The sequence below is a fragment of the Rana temporaria genome, chromosome 1, assembly GCF_905171775.1.
Source record: "Rana temporaria chromosome 1, aRanTem1.1, whole genome shotgun sequence".
NCBI classification, from domain to species: Eukaryota; Metazoa; Chordata; class Amphibia; order Anura; family Ranidae; genus Rana; species Rana temporaria.
The window spans coordinates 228,930,472-228,951,404 of record NC_053489.1 but is presented as its reverse complement, the minus strand read 5'-3'; the positions used below and the strand labels follow the sequence as shown (position 1 = coordinate 228,951,404).

At 40.8% G+C, this 20,933-nt stretch overlaps 1 protein-coding gene across 1 annotated transcript in view; it reads left to right on the top strand.

Moving 5' to 3' along the window:
* The window catches only part of SEZ6L (seizure related 6 homolog like), a 559,496-nt gene that overhangs the window by 296,084 nt on the left and 242,479 nt on the right, over window positions 1–20,933 (top strand). Inside the window, exons 2-3 of the mRNA XM_040351286.1 lie at window positions 6,707–7,420; window positions 9,381–9,514. Coding sequence (XP_040207220.1) covers window positions 6,707–7,420; window positions 9,381–9,514 — 848 coding nt within the window. The remainder of the gene's footprint in view (window positions 1–6,706; window positions 7,421–9,380; window positions 9,515–20,933) is intronic.

The following is a 20,933-nucleotide window of genomic DNA, read 5'->3' as shown; positions in this document are numbered from 1 at the left end:
TTGACAAATATAAATAACAAAAATATATGTCAATGCAAGTTATTGATAATTGATATCCTATTAATATTAATACTTCATAAATATAAATGCCACTTAAGCAGTAGGATAGAGAATTGTCATAATACTAATGCAAATCTTTTATCAGGCTAACAGTGTCTGTAATCATACAGATACACTATGAATTAATAATGGTTTGTATCAAAATGTCACACTGCTTGGCTAATACGGAGAAAATACATGGATGAAAAACGCAATATAAGTGACAAGAAAAGATATAGCTTACATTCTTACTGTGGAACTGAAAAAATCTGATCCTTGTTTGGAGCTGAGGTCATTAATGTGTATTAACATGTAGTCCGGTTATAGATCAAAAGTGCTCAGTTTGTATGAGATGATTAAAATGAGAGTCTATTTGTCAAAGGCTACATTCGCCTAAAAAAAAAAAAATGCTTGTGTTTTTGCAGTAAAAAAAAAAATGTGCATTTTTTTTTCCACAGGAGCCTGTAAAGTATTGCACCCACAATCAGTGGGGCTTTCCATTGCTGCATTAGCAAACACTTGTGTAACCTTCCCTCCTGAAACTGTTGCAAGCAATAAACCACAGTGCAGATTTATTTGGTATCTACTCACCTGAATCCATTTAAATACAGTCTAAATTATTATGCCCTGATGAAGGGAGGGTATGTTTGTTCCCAGAAATATGTTGTCTTTATTCTGCTATGAACCAATTTTATCAATAAATTACCTTGGTCCCTTGGACATTTTTATTGTAATTACCTTTGACTCTTGGAAATTTCATTATTGGAATCTTGGCACTTTTATTGGAATATATATTTATTAAAACAAAGTGGAATACAATACAGGTTCCTGCTTTTTTTTTTCTCTAATGCCCCGTACACACGATTGGAATTTCCGATGGCCTAAAATCTGATGGAATTTTTCGTCGGAATTCCGTTCAAGCTGTCTTACATACAGTACACACTGTCAGACCAAATTCCGACCGTCCAATTGCGGTGACGTAAAACACTCCGACGAGCCGAGAAAAATTAAGTTCAATGCTTCCGAGCATGCGTCGACTTGATTCTGAGCATGCATGTTTTTTTCTATGTCGGAGTTGCACACAGACCATAGGAATTTCCTATTGTTTTTTTTTCCATTTCTAAACACTGATGGAAAAAAAGTTAGATGGGGCCCACACACAATCGGAATTTCCGATGAAAAAAGTCCATCGGACTTTTTTCATCGGAAATTCTGATCGTGTGTATGAGGCATAAGATTCATTGGCTTTACTTTATCCTCCCTACTTCACTTGCTGTAAATCAGACTCACTTTTATCTTGTGGAAGAGAATTCAGTATTTCAAAGCCTTGATGTGACCTTGCCCATTTATATACCTTCTGAAAGCTAGAAAGCAAACCTAATCTAAAATGCAGAATGGGCTGTTGAGGTAATAAGCTGTGTAGATGGGTGGTTAATGCTCAGAAATTATATGTGGCACTTCTCCACCTAAACTTTGAGTAGCACTGACCATTAGGTATGAGCTGAACACCCCCCCGTTCGGTTCGCACCAGAACCTTCGAACGGACCGACCGTTCACGCAAACATTTAGAACCCCATTGAGGTCTATGGGATTCGAACGTTCGAATTCAAAAGTGCTCATTTTAAAGCCTACTATGCAAGGTATTGTCGTAAAAATGTCTTTGAGAACCCGGGTCTTGCCCCAGGGAACATGTATCAATGGAAAAAAGTTTTAAAAACGGTCGTTTTTTCTGCAGCAGTGATTTTAATGATACTTAAATAAAAAAATTTAAAAAATTAAAAATTCCTTTCATAGTATGCCTGTGAAAACGTCTTTGAGAATCCGGGTCTTGCCCCAGGGAACATGTATCAATGGAAAAAAAGTTTTAAAAACTGTAGTTTTTTCTGGAGCAGTGATTTTAATGATGCTTAAATGAAAAAAAAAATGAAAAATTCCTTTAAATATTGTACCTGCTGGGTGTCTATAGTATGCCTTTGAAGTGGCACGTGTTTAGAACTGTCCCTGCACAAAATGAGATTACTATAAGAAAAAAGTAATTTAAAACTGCTTGCGGCTTTAATGTAATGTCTGGTCCCTCAATGTGGATGAAAATCATTGAGAAAAATAGCACAGACACAGACTGTACACACACCACATAGCTTTAGGTGCATACTGCAGAGGACATGGGCAGTACACACTACGTAGCTTTAGGTGCAATCTGCAGAGGACACGGGCAGTACACACCAAGTAGCTTTAGGTGCAAACTGCAGAGGACAAAGGCAGTACACACACTACGTAGCTTTAGGTGCAAACTGCAGAGGACACGGGCAGTACACACCAAGTAGCTTTAGGTGCAAACTACAGAGGACAAAGGCAGTACACACACTACGTAGCTTTAGGTGCAAACTGCAGAGGACACAGGCAGTACACACCACGTAGCTTTAGGTGCAAACTGCAGAGGACACGGGCAGTACACACCAAGTAGCTTTAGGTGCAAACTGCAGAGGACACAGGCAGTACATACCGCGTAGCTTTATGGTGCACACTGCAGAGGACACAGGCAATACACCACATGAGAATACTGCAGCTAGCACAATCACCTGCCTTCCAGTAAATTAGGAAGAGCTGATCTAGCTAAACTATACAGTGTATAAATATATATATACAACACCTGGGATGCATATATATCCTCTACACACTGTAACTTTAACTGACTAGCCTGCCTGCTCTAGCTACCTACTAAAAATGACACTCTATCTCTCACTCTGTCTTCTCTCTTTTAACTACCGCAACACACTACACTTTTACAGTGTGGGGCATGTACTAAACCCCCTGAGCCATAATTGGCCAAAGCCACCCTGGCTTTGGCCAATTATGGCTCTCTGTTTATTGCAAGCTGTGATTGGCAAAGCATGCGGGTCATATTGCATGCTTGGCCAATCATCAGCCAGCAATGCACTGCGATGCCGCAGTGAATTATGGGCTGTGAAATGTAACTCGAATTTGGCGTGAACGGCCCAAAACTTTCGTAATTCGATGAACGATCTAACATACGATGTTCGAGTCGAACATGAGTTCGACTCGAATATGAAGCTCATCCCTACTGACCATACAGATTTTACACTGTAAACGGAAAGGTTTGTCTTTTTTGGTGCCAGTGGCAAACCCACAACTGAAGACTCATAAAGGTCATATATCTGACTGTAGTTTGTTGGAGCAGAAGATTATACTCCAAATTCCTGACCTAAAAATTACACACAAATGTCTACCCTTTAGGTTACTGATTATTTTGTAAGTGGTGGCTGGGTTACGCATGTCTATAGGTAAAAATAAGTGCACCATTTTGGTGCCCCTGAAGATTGAACATACAGAAAATAAATCTTTGATGGTTAAATTATGTTGGTACACAATGCAGATGCGTAACTATTTTATTCCGTATCATGAATAAAAATGCTTATATATATATATATATATATATATATATATATATATATATATATATATATATATATTTCTGAATCACCTTCACATATGTCAGCTTGTATTTGAGATTGTATGCTTTAAGGTAATAAGAAGCTCCAGAGCTACAAGCAATCAACAATACCCCTGCTGACTATGTCTTGTTGATGGCAATGTATTAGTGGAGGACATGCTGTGAGAGCAAAACCACCTTGATTAACAGGTTAGCATTGTAAGCCCAGCAATTTGGAGGCTACATATGGAGAGAAAGAAGTGTTCTTTAATCATGTAGGATAATAATCAAAATGTATGGTAGATCCAGCATAATAGTTTTTGACAAAATAATATATCAGCTATATTCCACAGCTGACACAAACCCATACTTCAATTTAATACAGTAAAACCTTAGATTGCGAGTATAAATCGTTCCGGAAGCATGCTTGTAATCCAAAGCACTTGTATATCAAAGCAAATTTCCCCATAAGAACTAATGGAAACTCAAATGATTCATTCCACAACCATTTATTCATAAGTCCTTCAGTTTATAGTCCATATAAAAAGATTATAGCAATGTGATAGGTTGTGTAACCAAAAAAAGGTCCATCCACAAATGGCAGCCTCCACAAGGGGATTAGAAGCAAAAACAAGCAGGAGCTACAGAGTATAAAAGAGAAGAGAGGCGCCTCTAAGTTTAGAAATGTGATTACATTTAATGAAGGTACAACATTTAGCAACTCACATGGTTGATGGTTAAAAGAGGCACATCTAAGTATGAAAAAATCCGGGGAAAAGCTGTCTGCAATTGTGATCAAGAAGACTTCCCTCGAGTGGGAAGACTACCCTCTGAAAGCGAGGCTTGAACTGCACAAGGAGAGCAGCGTGGAAGGGACAATGTCAATGGCGGTCAGGAGGATGGTCTTTGTGAACATCTTTACCCCAGGTGCCTGCATACTTAGATGCCTCTTTTTAATCATCAATCATGTGAGTTGCTAAATGTTGTACAGTACCTTCATTTAATGTAACCATATTGCTACACCTAGAGGCGCCTCTCTTCTCTTTTATACTCACTTGTGATATAACGCTACTTGTAAATCAAACTGAGCTTGCCCCATCTGGTAAGCGGCTTTGATATCTGGTGATGGGTTTTCACTGAGAGTGTGCAATATCTGTGAAAGTCACGGTGGTGGTTAATGGTTATGAGCATATCATACAGGATCTACAGTGAAAGTGTACCCCAAGGACTGTATATACATGTTTAAGAACTTTTAGTCTCATTGGACTCCAAAAAGTTTGGTGCATTGGCGCAAGTTTAACCCCTTGTTTTCCTTGCATACACACTGTCAATCTAAAAACATGTACGATGGCAGTATAAAGGGGAAGTTCGATTCCAATGGCGCCACCCCTTGGGTTAATGCGTGTTAGTTAAAAAGTTTGGTGAGAGACGATTCGCGATTTTCAGTCTTCATGCTTTCAGATGGTTTTCTGCTGTTCAGAATGCTGACGGATGTGCTATCTCCATTACGAATGCTAGTTTTACCAGAAGGAGCGCTACCGTCTCATACTTGAGATCCGCCTCCGTGTGTCCGTAAAGCTCAGCGGGGATCCTCCATAAAATCCCAGCTGAGCCGTCGGCTGACAGGGCGGTCCCCGCACACTGTGCAGGGACCACCCTGTCTTTCCTCTGCTCTCCCCTATGGGGGGATCAGATGAACACGGACCGTATGTCCGTGTTCATCCGATCCGATCCACAGACGGAAGAAAAAATAGGATTTTCTTCCGTCCGCAGAATCGGAGCTTTGCGGAGGCGGGTGATTACGGGTGTCAGCGGATGTTCATCCGCTGACACCCACAATCACATGGACCAATGTATGTCCCGTTTTCATCAGCAACGGATGGATGAAAATGCGGACATACGGTCCTCACATGTAAAAGGGGCTTTAGTGTACTGTGTCCTTTCCACAGTGTGCACCTAAAGCTTACCTGACTACAATTGCTGGTGTTCTCATACAAATACAGGCAGGGAGCTGCAGTATTTTGATTTACAGTCCATGTTTTGTTTGCACCGCCTGTATACTGCTGTTCAGAGTATATAGGTCCTGGGGGCACCACGCCTTTCCTTTTTGTAATTTGGGTGCGGGTTTCTCTTTAATATCCATACAAAACCCAAAGGGCCTGGTAATGACCTGGGGGGGGGGGACCCGTGCCATTTTTCTCAATGATTTTTATCCATATTGCAGGGACCAGACATCACATTAAAGACGCAAGCAGTTTTAAATTACTTATTTTCCTATAGAAATGTCATTTTGTGCAGGGACAGTTCTAAACACGGGAAGCATGCGCCACTTCACAGGCATACTATAGACACCCAGCAGGTACAATATTTAAAGGAATATTTCACTTTTTTTCACTTTAAGCATCATTAAAATCACTGCTCCCAAATAAATGGCCGTTTTTAAAACTTTTCTTTGCATTGATACATATTCCCTGGGGCAGGACCCGGGTCCCCAAACCCTTTTTAGCACAAAAACTTGCACATTAGCCTTTAAAATTAGCACTTTTGAATTTGAACGTTCGAGTCTTCTAGACTTTAATGGGGTTCTAAAGTTCGCACGAACGTTCAAAGGTTCTCATGCGAACCGAACCGGAAGTCAAAAACTATTTAACAATTCATTTTAGGCAAGCAATTTTACTGCTCTTTTCTTTTCTTTTGTACAGTAAATGTGTTATCTGTAATGAATAACTTGATCTTTTAAGCCTTTACATGCTTTTAAAGTAGTGTCAAACTCTTGTGTTTATAAAAAAAAAAGATCCCCCTGCAGGTTAATGTCATAATGCTCTAGTATGCACTGATTTCCACCATGGTGGAAAAGTATATTTAAATCCATACAGTTGTCTTTTGAAGCAATGTCGAATGACAATATTCCAAAGGACAAATAAATGAAGTTGTACTCTAGTCTCAACTTTCAATAAACAGTGTCTATCAGTGTCTAAAATCTTCCACGTGCCCCCACATATCTACAATACCTACATGCAATAAGCACAGTTTGGACACTCCTGATAACTTGTTCAAAAGGTACACTGAAGTCAAATGACCAGTGGATAGATTAATTATTTGAATAGTATTTTCAAGGTAAAAGGTTTGACATGTATGCATTGAACTGTAGTTGTGTTTATGAGAGAGAATCACATTAAACAAGTTTTGAACCAATGTTCAATCTTTGTATTTCAGTAGATGGAAAAATCCTAAAGAACCCCATCCCAACAAGTGTATTGGAAATGGTCCCTGTGGAACTTTTCAGCAGCAAAATTGGAAAGGAAATCTCCAGACTGAAGCATATGGGATCCCAAAGTGCTCCTCACTCAGGAGAAGAGCTCTTAGACTCAGAAACACAAAGTGAAGTGTTACTCCATAAGCAGCAAACACCAAGCTCCACTCCAGATTTTGCAGATAATCAAACAATGCCAACTAGGAAAAAACCTCCATCTTTAAAACAATTAAACATAGCAAGGAAACGTTTGAGGCCACAAGTAATCCCAACTATCTCCGAAAGACTGGTAGACACAGGTTCCAGCCTATTATCATCAGCATCTTTGTCATCCATATCATCAGATGTGTCCCATGTACTGAAGGATTTAACTTCTGAAACTCGAGAGGCAAAGGAACATATCCCAGAGTTTCCATTATGGATAAACAGAAGAAGACATAGTGGTTCCATTCCTCGCCACCCTTTCCAGCTGGCACCATATACAGCACAACCTTCAACGCCCCATAATCAGGATTCCGTAAAATTATCACTAGGAGATTTGAACACTTCTTTGCAGGCAGATGAGCCTTTTAGGACACATTATGCAGACCGTGATTTGAATGCAGGAGAGGAAAACCAAGATACCACCACATCTACTATAATAACAACAACTGTCATCACAACAGAGCAGAGTCCAGGTATTAAACACGTATACAGTGGCAATCGCCTGTGTTTATTGCTGTATTTTTATCTGTTTATTGTGCTTTTTGTGCTGCTTACATTAATAGCAACTTTCATTCCCCACTTAGCTTTTTCCTAAAAGCCATTTCAACTCCTAATACATTTATTTGTGAGTATATGCCAGCCGCTGCTGGGTAGGTAGATTTGGTAATTCAGACCACTAAAAGTGGAGGCTAAACTGCTCAAGTATATTACCATATACTGCATATCTATACCCTGTTACTGTGCATATGTTTTTGTCTTTCCTTCATTTTCAAATGCCTACTATACGTTTCATAAAGTGGGACTAAAAGATGTAAATGTTTTTTGCCAAATATTTAATAACTTTGTTGTCTATAATAATATTATGCACCAAGCAATGCACTGTCATTTTTCACATTACCTAGAAATCTGATTTTATTCTGCAGTGCAATGTAGACAGGTTTCAGCTGAAATGTGCATGGTTAAAATGGATTATCGCCCACCTTTGTCCACTGAATACGTTTATTAAATTAGTACCTTTCTAGCTAGCTTGCTAAATCATTTTATTAATGAACAAGATTACATTTTGCACTATAAAAAGGGTGTCCATTTTTTAAAGCAGTGAATGTGACTTTTACCAAACATTCTCATCAACTCTGTACTCAGGGCCCACTAACATGCCAGGTTTTATATATTACCTTGGGGAGATGCAGACTAGAATGCTGCAATCACTGAGCAGCAAATGATATTACCTGTGATGTATTTCAGTTATCTTGCAAACCTGGCCTGTTAGTGGGCCCTGAGGACAGGGTTGATGATCACTGCTCTATAGAATTAATTACTATCATATAAAACACATGGACCTTGAAGTTTCACCTGCAGAGAATGTTTGCTTAAAGTGTTACTAAACCCACAACAGTAAAATCAGTCTGTATATGCAGTAAAGCATGCTTGTTTTACTCACTGTGGAAGGGGTTAATCCTTTGCATTGTGTATAAAGACTATTTGATCCTGTCTCTCTGATCCTCCTCTTTTTCCACTGTCTACAAAAAATAACCTGATATTTACAGAGTCAGGGGACGGGCTGCTCATGCTCAGTTTGGTGTGTATTGCTATTTTTTTTTTTTTGGAGGGTGCATGTGATCAGCACAGGGCCATATACTGCTGATGAAAAAAGGTATTTATCAGTTTATACTGTATTTACTAAAACTATTGCATTTCCATGTTCTGTGTACTGTGGGGGACCAGATATAGTGGATGCGGGTTCTGGGTTTAGTAACACTTTAAAGTTTGCTTCACTAATTTAAAAATATGCCCTATAAATCATTTAATCTAGTGACTTTTGTAGGACATTCAGAAGTTTCTTCATAAGGGAGGCAATTTAAACTTTTCCTATTTTATCCATGGCATCTATGTCTCCTTTGTCTCTTATTGAATGAGTGAACACAGCCCTTGGAATGCCAGACTGTATGCCTGGTGAGCCAATCCAGCTTCACTACGCAGAAGTGATTTTTTTTTCTATTATTTATTATTTGATCATTCCAGCAAATTATTACATCCCATTTCTCCTCAAGAAATATCGTAATATTTGATAAAGACCAAATCTGTTAGTCAGATGTGATGCGTACTTGTGTATTGCATGGATACAATAAAGGCTATAGGATGCAAAAACACATGTAGTCAAGAACGAATCGGCTGTTTTTTTAATGTGTCGATCTGTAGGCCTTCTTACCACAAGAGGTAACCACTTTAGTTCATGACATATATAAGAGCAGTTCACCCATTTGCATGTTGCCCAACACGTTAGAAAAAAATAATAATGCAGAATTTCATTGAAAAGGTGGACCTCTAGAGCCCCTGTATTTCCATTTGATAAGAATGTTAAGATTTTCTTTTAAAATACTATCTTTATAAATCACATTATACTAAAAGTTGCTAATATGGATTTGTATGTAGTTCAATGCAGTGTGAACTTCTTCGAACCAGAAGGATACATTGACTCAACAGACTACCCTCCACTTCCTTTTCAAAACTACCTGCAATGCGCTTACAATATCACAGTCTACATGGGCTATGGAGTGGAACTACAGGTAAGAACTGAAATGTCTCCACCTATTTTTAAGTGTTATCTAATATGCCACAAAAATAAAAAATAAAAATACAACTAGTACAGCTAGCTACAGCTAGTAGCTATATAGCAATAAAAAGAAGTCTAAGCCTAGAAGAGCTATATAGTACTTTGCTTGGATTTAAGAGTCTTTATTCTTCTGGTTTCACTGACATTTCTTTACAGAATTGCTAATCATGTGCCCAATATTACTATATAAATACTATCAAGTGTGTTATGCCGCATACACACGATCGCTCAAACTGATGAGAACGGTCTGATGGACCATTTTCATCGGACCAAACCGATCGTGTGTAGTCCCCATCGGTTCTTTATCAATCGGTTAAAAAAATTCAATCTTGTTTTAAATTTAACCGATGGATACCTAACCGATAGAAAAAAAGTGATCGTTTTTAGGCACGTCCATCGGTTAAAAATCCACGCATGCTCAGACTAAATTAGGGGACGGGAGCGCTCGTTCTGGTAAAACTAGCGTTCGTTATGGAGATAGCACATTCATCGTGCTGTAACAGACAGAAAAGCGTGAAACGTCTTTTACTAACACAAAGTCAGCTAAAGCAGCCCCAAGGGTGGCGCCATTGGATTTGAACTTCCCCTTTATAGTGCCGTCGTACGTGGTTAACGTGACCGCGTTCTGACACAATCGTTTTTTTAACCGATGGTGTGTAGGCACGACTGACCATCAGTCAGCTTCATCGGTTAACTGATGGAAAAATCCATCAGACCGTTCTCATCGGATTGACCGATCGTTTTTTTTTGGGGGGGGGGGCGGATAACAAACACTTAAAACCTTTTTTCTTTTCTGCCTCACATTAGATGTACTTTTCTGTCTTTTTCATAATATGCCTATACTTGAGAATCTCATCACTTTTTTCCTGTTTTACCTTCTTCATCAGCATTTATGTATATTTTGGGACCTAGTACATGGAAAGCTAAATCAATAAGGAAATTATTATTTTCCTGAAAAAAAATAGAAATTCCTCTATTGAGTTGTTACACCACTGTACTTTTCTAATATTATATGTTTCTTAAAGCAAACTACAGTTAAAGCCAAATTGAGCCATATTTAAGAGCCCTAGACCTAAAACTTAACTGCCATTTAAAAACAATTGTATAATATATTAATATAGTCAGCCCATATACTCTGTTTTCTGCACAATTCATACTGTATACAGTAGTTACTAAAGAGTCTATTTATCACAGCATTAGTCATACAAGTTTCACACAATATTGCCACATTTTTAAATTTGAATTTAAGTGATCAAACACAGCTGATCGCTCAGTTCTCCTCCGCTCTGAGCAGAGAGTCAGGGGCTCTCTGTTTTCCCCCTCAGCACTCACTGGAGCACTGGGCTGTGGAGAGGGGCAGGAAGAGCTGGCTCAGGCTCTCAGTGAATCGCTGAGAGGTTAAACCAGGTGCTGGTCCAGGCATCTTGGTGGATCCAGACCACACGATCAGGATTTTTCCAGAACTTGGACCGACTGAGTGACATCAGCCAACAGCGAGCTGTAACCCATTGTTAGCTAAAAATGTTTCACAATAGTGCAGAACGGACTGCATTCCCGTGATCCATAGGAGAAGTACAGCCAAACGTTTGCTGTAAAGTGGTCCTTTGTCCTGTTTAAAAAAATTACAAGTCAACAGCTACAAATACATATCTACTGACGTTTAATATAAGGATACTCATCTGTACAAGGGTCCAACGCCATCTACACCAAAACCGGTTCTTTTCCAGTCTTTGGGTCTCCAGCACCACCATGTTTACTGTGGGCATATTGCTGTGTTTCCTTGCAGCTTCCCAAGACAGCTGCCCACTATGAATGTATAAAGTGCACTGCGCTTTTTGAAGTACAACTTCCAGTGGATCCGCTGCAGCAATCCAACCTGACGTGGGAGCGGGTACCTTTCAAAACCAGCTACCCACTCCTCCCAGCAAAAAAAATGACAAAAATTAAACAAACAAATTAAACAAATAAACAAATCTATTGTACCTTATTTTGTGGCGATATATTTGATATAAAAAGTACTGAATCTATGGAAATTTACATGTACATTGCTGTATTGCATTATGTTCCAATTATATCGAAACTGTGTTTTTTGGATAATGGGTACCCATTTTGAATACTTTAAATTAAGTGATCAATACATAGAAAAAAATTGCATAAAAAGCAAATAAGTTTGATCAAGATATTTTATGCTTGTAAAAATTCAATTATGAAATAAAGGGGTGAGATAAGCGCTACACACTGTGGTAAAAATAATAATAATAATAATAATACCACCACAACTGCCTACCAATAAGATCGCTGGCAGATGGGAATGGTCATAAATCACATAACTAAATGTATAGCTAATACAGACAATCAAATATGTAATCGCAAGTGCAAAAGTGAGGTGCAGATCAATAAACTAGCACAAGTGATCCATTAAGACAAACAAATATATAAATTAAAATGAAATATATGTGCAAATTCCTAAATAAGAGAACAGTCCTTCAATCAGGGGAACCGATAATGGGCATCAATGGGTGCTGGCAGGCTAAGACTATAAAGAATCCCAAAAAATGCAGAGATATCCGACACTAGTCTCCCAAAACTCTCACCTTAATGTCATGAAATGCAGGCATGTAGCATGGATGTAAGAGTGTCCGGGAATGGATGCCAGGATGCTCCCAATAGTGTCCTCTATGCTGAGCTCTTGCCGCTATGGCAAGAGCTGTATGGCTGATCTAAAGCTCAATGCTCAATAGACATGGGGGAGAAAGAAAAAGTATACTCCGATAGTGAAGTATTGCTAAAAATGTGTAGGAGCGTTTATTAAAGATAAAAAATGGACTTGTACATAAAAGAGAAGGTAAAATTGCTAAATAAGCAGCAGGACGCGGCGTGTCAGCGCCGTCTTACTGTAAAGGTGGCTTCCGGCTAGCGGTTGTGTCATGTGATCCCAAATCCTTACGGCGTTACGTCATGTGTCTCGTGACTTCATCAGAAAAATTCAATTATACCTTTTTTTTAATGAATGTCCACCTTTACATGCAACAACCGCCACTCTAGTGTTTTGGCTTGTCATCAGATGAAATCTGTGTTAGGACTTCTATTGCATAGTATAGGATTGGAGTCACAATAAATGTTTTCCTTAAGTGGGCTTTGCAATACAGAGAAAAAAAAACCTGTATGGCAAAAAAATTAAATAAACATACAGGGCTAGATTCACATACCTTTAGGCGGGCGTAGCGTATCTTCTATACGCTACGCCGCTGTAACTTTGAGAGGCGAGTATGGTATTCTCAAAGATTTTGCGCCCGAAGTTACGGCGGCGTATCGTATTAGGGCCGGCGTAAGCCCGCCAAATTCAAATGTTGAAGCTGTGGGCTTGTTTTATGTATATTAAGTGTGACCCCCCCACGTAAATGACGTTTCGATCGAACGGCGCATTCACCGTCCATGGACGTATCCCAGTGCGCATGCTCCAAATGACGTCGGCAAATCGTCAATGCTTTCGACGTGAAAGTACCTTCTGGCCAGCCCCATTCACGGACGAGTTACGCAAACGATGTAAAACTTGAAAAATTTGACGCGGTTCCGACGTCCATACTTAACATTGGCTGCTCCATCTTTTTGGTGGTTTATCTTTACGCCTGAAAACCCCTAATGTAAACGGCATATCTTTACTGCGACGGCCGGGCGTACGTTCGTGAATAGGCGTATCTAGCTGATTTACATATTCTAGGCGTAAATCAGCGTACACGCCCCTAGCGGCCAGCGTAAATATGCAGTTAAGATACGACGGCGTAGGAGACTTACGCCGGTCGTATCTTAGCAATATTTAAGCGTATCTCAGTTTGAGAATACGCTTAAATATACAACGGCGGGGATTCGGACTTACGACGGTGTATCTACTGATACGCCCGTCGTAAGTCTACCTGAATCTGGCCCACAGTACCTACCTTTCCCCTGACTTCTGTACTTTAGAAGAATTGATGTCAGGTTTCTTCTGGGGATCCTGGGGAACGCAGAGTAACTCAAATCTCATGCTCAGACACATAGTAGGAGCATCTTCTTATATTCAGGATCTCACCAGAAGTATAACCTTACCTACACATTAAACAGCAGACAGAATGTTGGGTAAAGGTCAGTATATTCAATGCATTTTTTCTATAAAATATGGAATTATTATTTTATTGGGTGAGCACAGTGGTTAAATAGACTTATGCGCAAGTTCACATTTCTCTTAAACATGTACGGGTTTCCCCAACCCCTCCTACATAGCATGCTAAACATATATCTCATATGCAGCACTATTCCCCACTGCCCAATTCTCCACAAATTCAAGTGTGTGGCGGTGTTACAGTACAGGAAGTGATAAGTGGATCCTTGGTGCATATGAGGCCTGTGTGGGGACATACTAGGTAGTTGGAGAGGTAAATAGACACACTAAACGTAAAGCCAAAACTTTTTTTTGTTTTTTATAATGTGGGAAACGGATAGCACCTCTAAAAGGCTTTCAAAGCTGTCTCAGTCCGAACTTAGTAACTTTTTCTCTGGGGCTTTATGGAGAGATTCCATTCCACTTCCTATTCTATCTGACACCCTGAACAAGAAGTGAAGGGAAATTTCCCCAATGGGATAACTAAGAGCAATTACATTCTGACAGTTTCTAAATCTTCCCCACCAGAAAATGTGTTTTTCTTTTTTCCCATTAGAGCATTTTCCCCTGATTTTCTGTTCTGTCTAACATCAAATGAATGTGAAACAAGGAGAACTCTCTGAACCTGGAACACAGATGGGAAGCAAAAGTTGACTCAAATTTAAAAAAGTTTTGTCTGGAATTGGGTTTTAAGTGTACCTACGAGTAGGTATCTCGGAGGCCTCTAATATCCTGTACAAAGCCTTGGTAAATCCAAAATCTGGGGTGTTTTGTAATAGAAATAACCACCAATTTCCATGGTCACAGGCTCTCAAAATATTTCACCCCCTTCTGCGTCATACACCTCACTATTGACCCACAGTTATTATAGGTAACTAACAGTGAGGCATGGGAGGGGGGAGGCCTGTCCAGAGTCATTGACCATGGAAGCTGGTTGCTCATCGCATTGCATGGTAACCCATGTTTTAGGGGCAAGAACGAGGCATTTAAAACTTTTTTCATTCCCTGCAGATTGTTGAAACTAATGTCAATGCAAAAATGAATAACAATTAATAATCTGTCAGTTAACATAGAACTAAAATGTCAAACCATTTTTGGCATATACACTTAGCACTAAGAATATCTGGTTTTGGGGATTTTTCTCCCGAATTATGACTGCATATTAGCTAAGTCTATATTTAACTTTTATGTTAAAACCTTTGTCATAGCAGTTAAAGCAAGCTTGCTTTGGAATGGATAAATCTATTATTTATTACTCAAACTATAGCAGCAATCTGGAACTAAAATTATTGTAGTAGACAGTCTTTTTAATAAGAAGCTGATAACGTTTATGCAGCTACCATTAAGCATGCTGAAATTCACTCTTGTGGTGATTTAATTTTGTGCTTGTGTCCTGATATATAAAGCAAGGTTTAAAAGGACATGCCTCCAGAGAATCATTTGTGGAACTGCTATAAATATCATTAATACACAAGTTCTAAATCATTACCAGCAATAAAACTGTAGGTGAAGAGGTGGTATCTAAAGTATGTTATAACCTAGTTAAAGGAAATTTGTCACTAAGTAGAATTTTGCTAACTGATGGTCATTCTAAAGGAAACCCTGTAACCAACTTAAACATTGCACAGAGAAATCAAGGGCCAGATTCTCAAAGGCGTTACGACAGCGCAACGCCTTTTGCGCCGTCGTAAGTCCTAATCTGGCCCAGGGTATCAATGCGACTGATTCTTAGAATCAGTTACGCATAGATACCCATTAGATCTGATAGGCGTAAGGCTCTTACGCTGTCAGATCTTAAATGCAATTTTTTTTCCCGCCACTAGGTGTCGCATCGTCGTTTTCTCCGTCGTCTATGCAAATTAGCTAGTTATGCGAGATTCCCGAACGTACACGCGGACGACGCAGTGATTTTACGACGTTTCCGTAAGCGTAAACTTGCCCCTGCTATAATGAGGGGCAAGTTTACGTAGGTCCGTCGTATGCCATGTTAAGTATGGCGTCGGGTTAGCGGCGGCTTTTTCAGTCGTTTACGTAGTTTTCGTAAGTCGTTCGCGAATACGACTTTACGTCAATGACGCTCACGTCAGCGTCATTGACGTTTTCCGTCGTGAGCTGGAGCATGCGCACTGGGCTATTTTTCTGCCCGGCGCATGCGCAGTTCGATCAGCGCGGGGGCACGCTTAATTTAAATACAAGCCGCCCCCTTTGAATTACGTGGCCTTACGCCGGGCCAATTACACTACGCCGACGCAAATTACGGAGCAAGTGCTTGGAGAATACGGCACTTGCTCCAGTAATTTGCGGCGGCGTAGTGTAAATGGCTTACGCTACGCCGCCACAGATTCTACAAGAATCTGGCTCCAAGTATTTTAATTTCTTACTTTTTCTGAAAATAATTGTTTATTCACGTTCAATATGCCCTTGAACTTTGCTAGAAAAATTGATTAGTCAATTTCCTAGCATAGTCCCCTCCCTCCCGCACATCATAGCCCTCTCCTCATATGATAGTTTTTATTTGCTCTCTGTGATGGCTTAACTGCTTTGCCCTTTCCCTCAACTTGTTCTTTGGCTGGCAGGGGAAGAGCGAGAGAAATACTGCAGAGTGTTACTTAAAACGTTGTTCCGGCCCAAAAAAGAAAAAAAAGCCAGCAGCCACACATACTGCAGCTGCTGGCTTTTAATAATAGGACACTTACCTGTGCAGGAGTCCCTTGATGTCGGCACCACAGCTGATGTTTCTCCTTTCTCCAATTGGCCCAGCGGCCGGTACAAAAGGAGGGAGTCGGCCACGGCCCGGACTCCCTGGGGTGGGAAATAATACCTGTCAAAGATAGGTATCCTGCCCCCCCTCCTCCCGAAAGGTGCCAATTGTGGCACCAGTGGGTGGGGAGGAATCACTTTAGGGTGGAACTCCGCTTTAAGTTAAAGCTCTGAGTCTCCTGGGGTTGCCGACATCACATCCAAGATGGTGGCTACAGCAGCAGTCTCAGGGTTTTTGAATATCTACAAAAAGGATGTTTTTACAGGTAAATAACATGCATAATATGTTTTTAAATGTACATATCGTATAGAAAGATTTAGGTTCAAAAAGGTCTGGTGACATTTTTTTTTTTGGCCACAGAAAAGAGTTGGATCCCAGTTAAAGATACATGCACAAACAACAAAAAGGGGTGCAAACTCTTAGTACATTACCTCCACCACTTTATTGAGGAATTAAGAAATTCTAAACTATACTCACAAACCAACATAGATTAGTAGTGCTTAAGATAAAGAGTCCAGAAGTCTGCCTTTCAATCTCGTGGGATTGTGTGGCTGACAGAACAGCTTAAGCGTTTCTCACTTTTGAGACAGAGAAAGGAACTGAGGACATAGATTCCTCCATCCCTTTTTCTGCAGCCTCTTCTGCACTGGACAGTGGATTGAACAGAAAGCACTCTGTACAAAGGCTCCTCTCAGATGCGTAGCTTGAATCTTGTAAGCCCCGGTGCAAAAGTTGAACTGCCCCCCACTACCACCCACCACTTCCACTGTGCGTGCATGTGATTTCAGTCCTGTGGAGGAGGAGCAGTATGGAGTGCTGTAATGGAAAAGGAGCTCAGGAGCTGGGCATAGCATCCAGGGTGGAGGGTGTGGTCAGTGGGCTTTGGGGGGGGCACAGCTTAGATCTGGGGGGCAAAGCCATGTGACACAAAATCTGCAGACTACAGCCCCTCAGGAGGTGTTAAGGAATTTGTTTTAGCAATTTCTGAAGGTTTCTTTGTCAGTGTTGACTTGTTTTTGGGGGAAGGTCACCTCCTGGTGGTGTGTGTCTTTTGCCCATTTATCAGGGAAGTGGGGTAAGCTGACATCTCCAGGTGGCTACAGGATGGCACTCTCCTCCTTATAACTTGCTGTTACCATTCCAAGTTGCCAGCACACAGCACAGATACATGTCCATCCTGGGCTGTTCTCACCCCATGCTCCTTAGGAAATGGTTCACGGCTTCCCCCCAGCCAATGAGAATGGAGGGGTGTGGACTGTGGAAGGCAAAGTGGAAGCCCAGTATTGGAGCATGGCTGTGGGGCCCTAGGACAGATCTGATCTGGACTTTGTGGAGGATATGATAATATGACAGGGAGGCTGCAGGGGCCCCCTGGAGCTAGGTGTGGGGGTGCAAATGTGACCCTTGCAACCCCTTATGCTACGCCCATGTCTCCTGTTCATTCACAAACTGAAGCATAGTAAACATTGTTTACTATGCTTCAGTTATGAATAACACTGTGAGTTATCAGTACCAATCACTCATTGTGTTCATTCACAAAAGGAAGTGGCAAAAAAAAGACCACCCCCCCTCCCTCTCCATCCAAAAATGTACCCACAGCATCAATCTGGAGGCAAAGGAGGGAGGTCAGCAGTGCTGCAGGGGAAAGGGGGCACATAGGAGGTCCTGGGCAGCAGAAGGAAGGGGATCATCTACAGGGAGGATGATCAGTTTGGCAGTTACTGCAACTGATCCCCTGGGTGTCTTTCACTGAAGCAGCTGAAAGCCAGCAGGAAAAAGAAGAGAAGAAGCCAGCTGCTGCAGGGAGAGACACACTGGGGTCAGTTCCAGTAACCCCCCCCCCACACACACTGCACTGATCACCCTCCCTGGCCACATCTGATTACCCCTGTCGCCTGGGGTAGCATACTAGCTCATTATGTAATACTCACCTGTGTACCTGCTCTGTGTTGACATTACAGAATAGAAGGCTGCTGACTTACTGCTGGGTGAGAGCTAAACAAGCTAGTGAAAATAAATGAAAATGTCAGTGCTTTTGCTGTAAACTTTAAAAATGAGTATTCCTTGCAGCTACAAAGGTCCTTAAGAGCTTACCTTCATGCATTCTATGCATGAAGGTAAAAAAAACATCTTTATGCAACAGCCCCCTAGCCCCATCCTAATACTTACCTGAGCCCCGTCTCAATCCAGCGATGTCTACAGAATCATACTTCTGCTGTCAATCACAGTTAGAGAGCCAATCAGGAGATGGAGGGGGCAGGGCCGAGCCGGGGGTCCTTGTATAAATGGACACACAGAGCCTCAGTTTTGGAGCGTGCTGCTTGGGTGCCCCCAGAGCAAGCAGCTTGCTGTGGGGGCCACCCGGCCTGAGGGAGGGGTCAGGAGCACTGGTGTGGAACCTGAGAAGAGGAGGATCTGGGCTGCTCTATGCAAAACCATTACACAGAGCTGGTACGTATAACATGTTTGTTATTTTAGAAAGCTTCAGTAGTACTTTAAGTAGCTATTTGAATGTACATAACCTGACCGCATTCTACTTTAAAGCGGGAGTTCACCCTAAAAAAAAATTTAACATTAGATTTATGCTCATTTTGTCAAGGGGAATCGGGTAGTTTTTTTAAAAACGAAGCAGTACTTACCTTTTTAGAGAGCGATCTTAGCCTCCGCTTCCGGGTATGGTCTTCGGGACTGGGCGTTCCTTCTTGATTGACAGTCTTCCGACAGGCTTCCGACGGTCGCATCTATCGCGTCACGAGTAGCCGAAAGAAGCCGAACGTCGGTGCGGCTCTATACGGCGCCTGCGCACCGACGTTCGGCTACTTTCGGAAAATCGTGACGCGATAGATGCGACCATCGGAAGCCTGTCGGAAGACTGTCAATCAAATAGGAACGCCAAGTCCAGCAGCCCATACCCAGAAGCGGCGGAGAAGATGTATCTCTAAAACGGTAAGTACGGCTTCGATTTAAAAAAAAACTACCCGATTCCCCTTGACAAAACGAGCATGAATCTAATGTTAAAAATTGGCATTTCCGGGTGAACCTCAACTTTATGCAAATATTCAAATAAAACAAAATATATGTTTACATGGAGTATTGCTTATTTTCATGTGTCAAAAAAAGTTTGCAATGCAATGGTGGATCTACACTGAGAAACAATCTATTTTTTTTTTTTTTTATCAATCTTTACCAAATCCAACCATTTAATATACTGTATATAATTTGAAAGAATCAAAAGTAATTTTCCTAAATTGGGGATTGTTTTCACAAAGCACCAAGAGCAGCAGATGCTATTTCAAGATGTAGACGCCTGTGAATCGGAATACAATGTACCTGACACTGAGTTATTTTTACTGGAAGCAAAACAATGGGTTGCCTGAATATAGCTAGAAGCAAAGCAATGGGTTACCTGAATATATAATAGAAGGAAATATACACTATCCAATATAAATTTAGAAAGAATGACACTAATTAATATCTTCAGCTAAAATAAGACTGATTCTATTAATATAATCATAATTCCAGTCCAGACAACACTGATTGTCATAAATCTGTAGAAAAAAAAAGGGAGATCATACACCAACTACAGTATATCTCTAATTGTCTGTAATTGTATTCACACATACAGTACATACATGCGTTTAATTTAAAAGGCTATGTGCAGCACTGTATGTGTATATGAAACATGTTGGTAATTCTAGTCTCACAAGCTTCTTCCACCCCCATAACTGTTCACCTTGTAGGTGGCTGATGTTGTGTAGTGACAGCAATGTCTTTTTGTAACTTGACTGTAATCAGTGCTTTCTTAACGTACAAGAGGAGATAACTGGGGTTGTAGATGACCCTGGACACCTGCATGGCAATGGCAGCATGTGGGTCAGCCTTGTATAAGATATAAAAACTGAATGTTCCTTTAGGAGCCTTTGATTGTACAAGCATTGAAACAGAATCATGTGGGTCATCTCCAGGAAAAGTCCTGTTCTCTTTCATCTACAGCAATGAGATAAGAAAGACTTCCCTTGGTCACTGACACTGAATGAAGAGCCATTGCAACCAAATGACACATCATTCACCTTGATGTAATATGTATCAAACGTAAAGGCTAATGCCCCGCGTACACACGATCATTTTTCGGCATGAAAAAAATAACGTTTTTCCAACTTCATCATTAAAACGACATTGCCCACACACCATAGTTTTTAAAAAATGCTCTAGCAAAGCGCGGTGACGTACAACACGTACAACGGCACTATAAAGGGAAAGTTCGGTGCGGATGGCGCCACCCTTGGGCCTGCTTTAGCTGATTCCGTGTTAGTAAAAGACGATTCACGCTTTTCTGTCTGTTACAGCATGATGAATGTGCTTACTCCATTATGAACGGTAGTTTTACCAGAACGAGCGCTCCCGTCTCCTAACTTGCTTCTGAGCATGCGCGGGTTTTTAATGTCGTTTTAGCCCACACACGATCATTTTTTA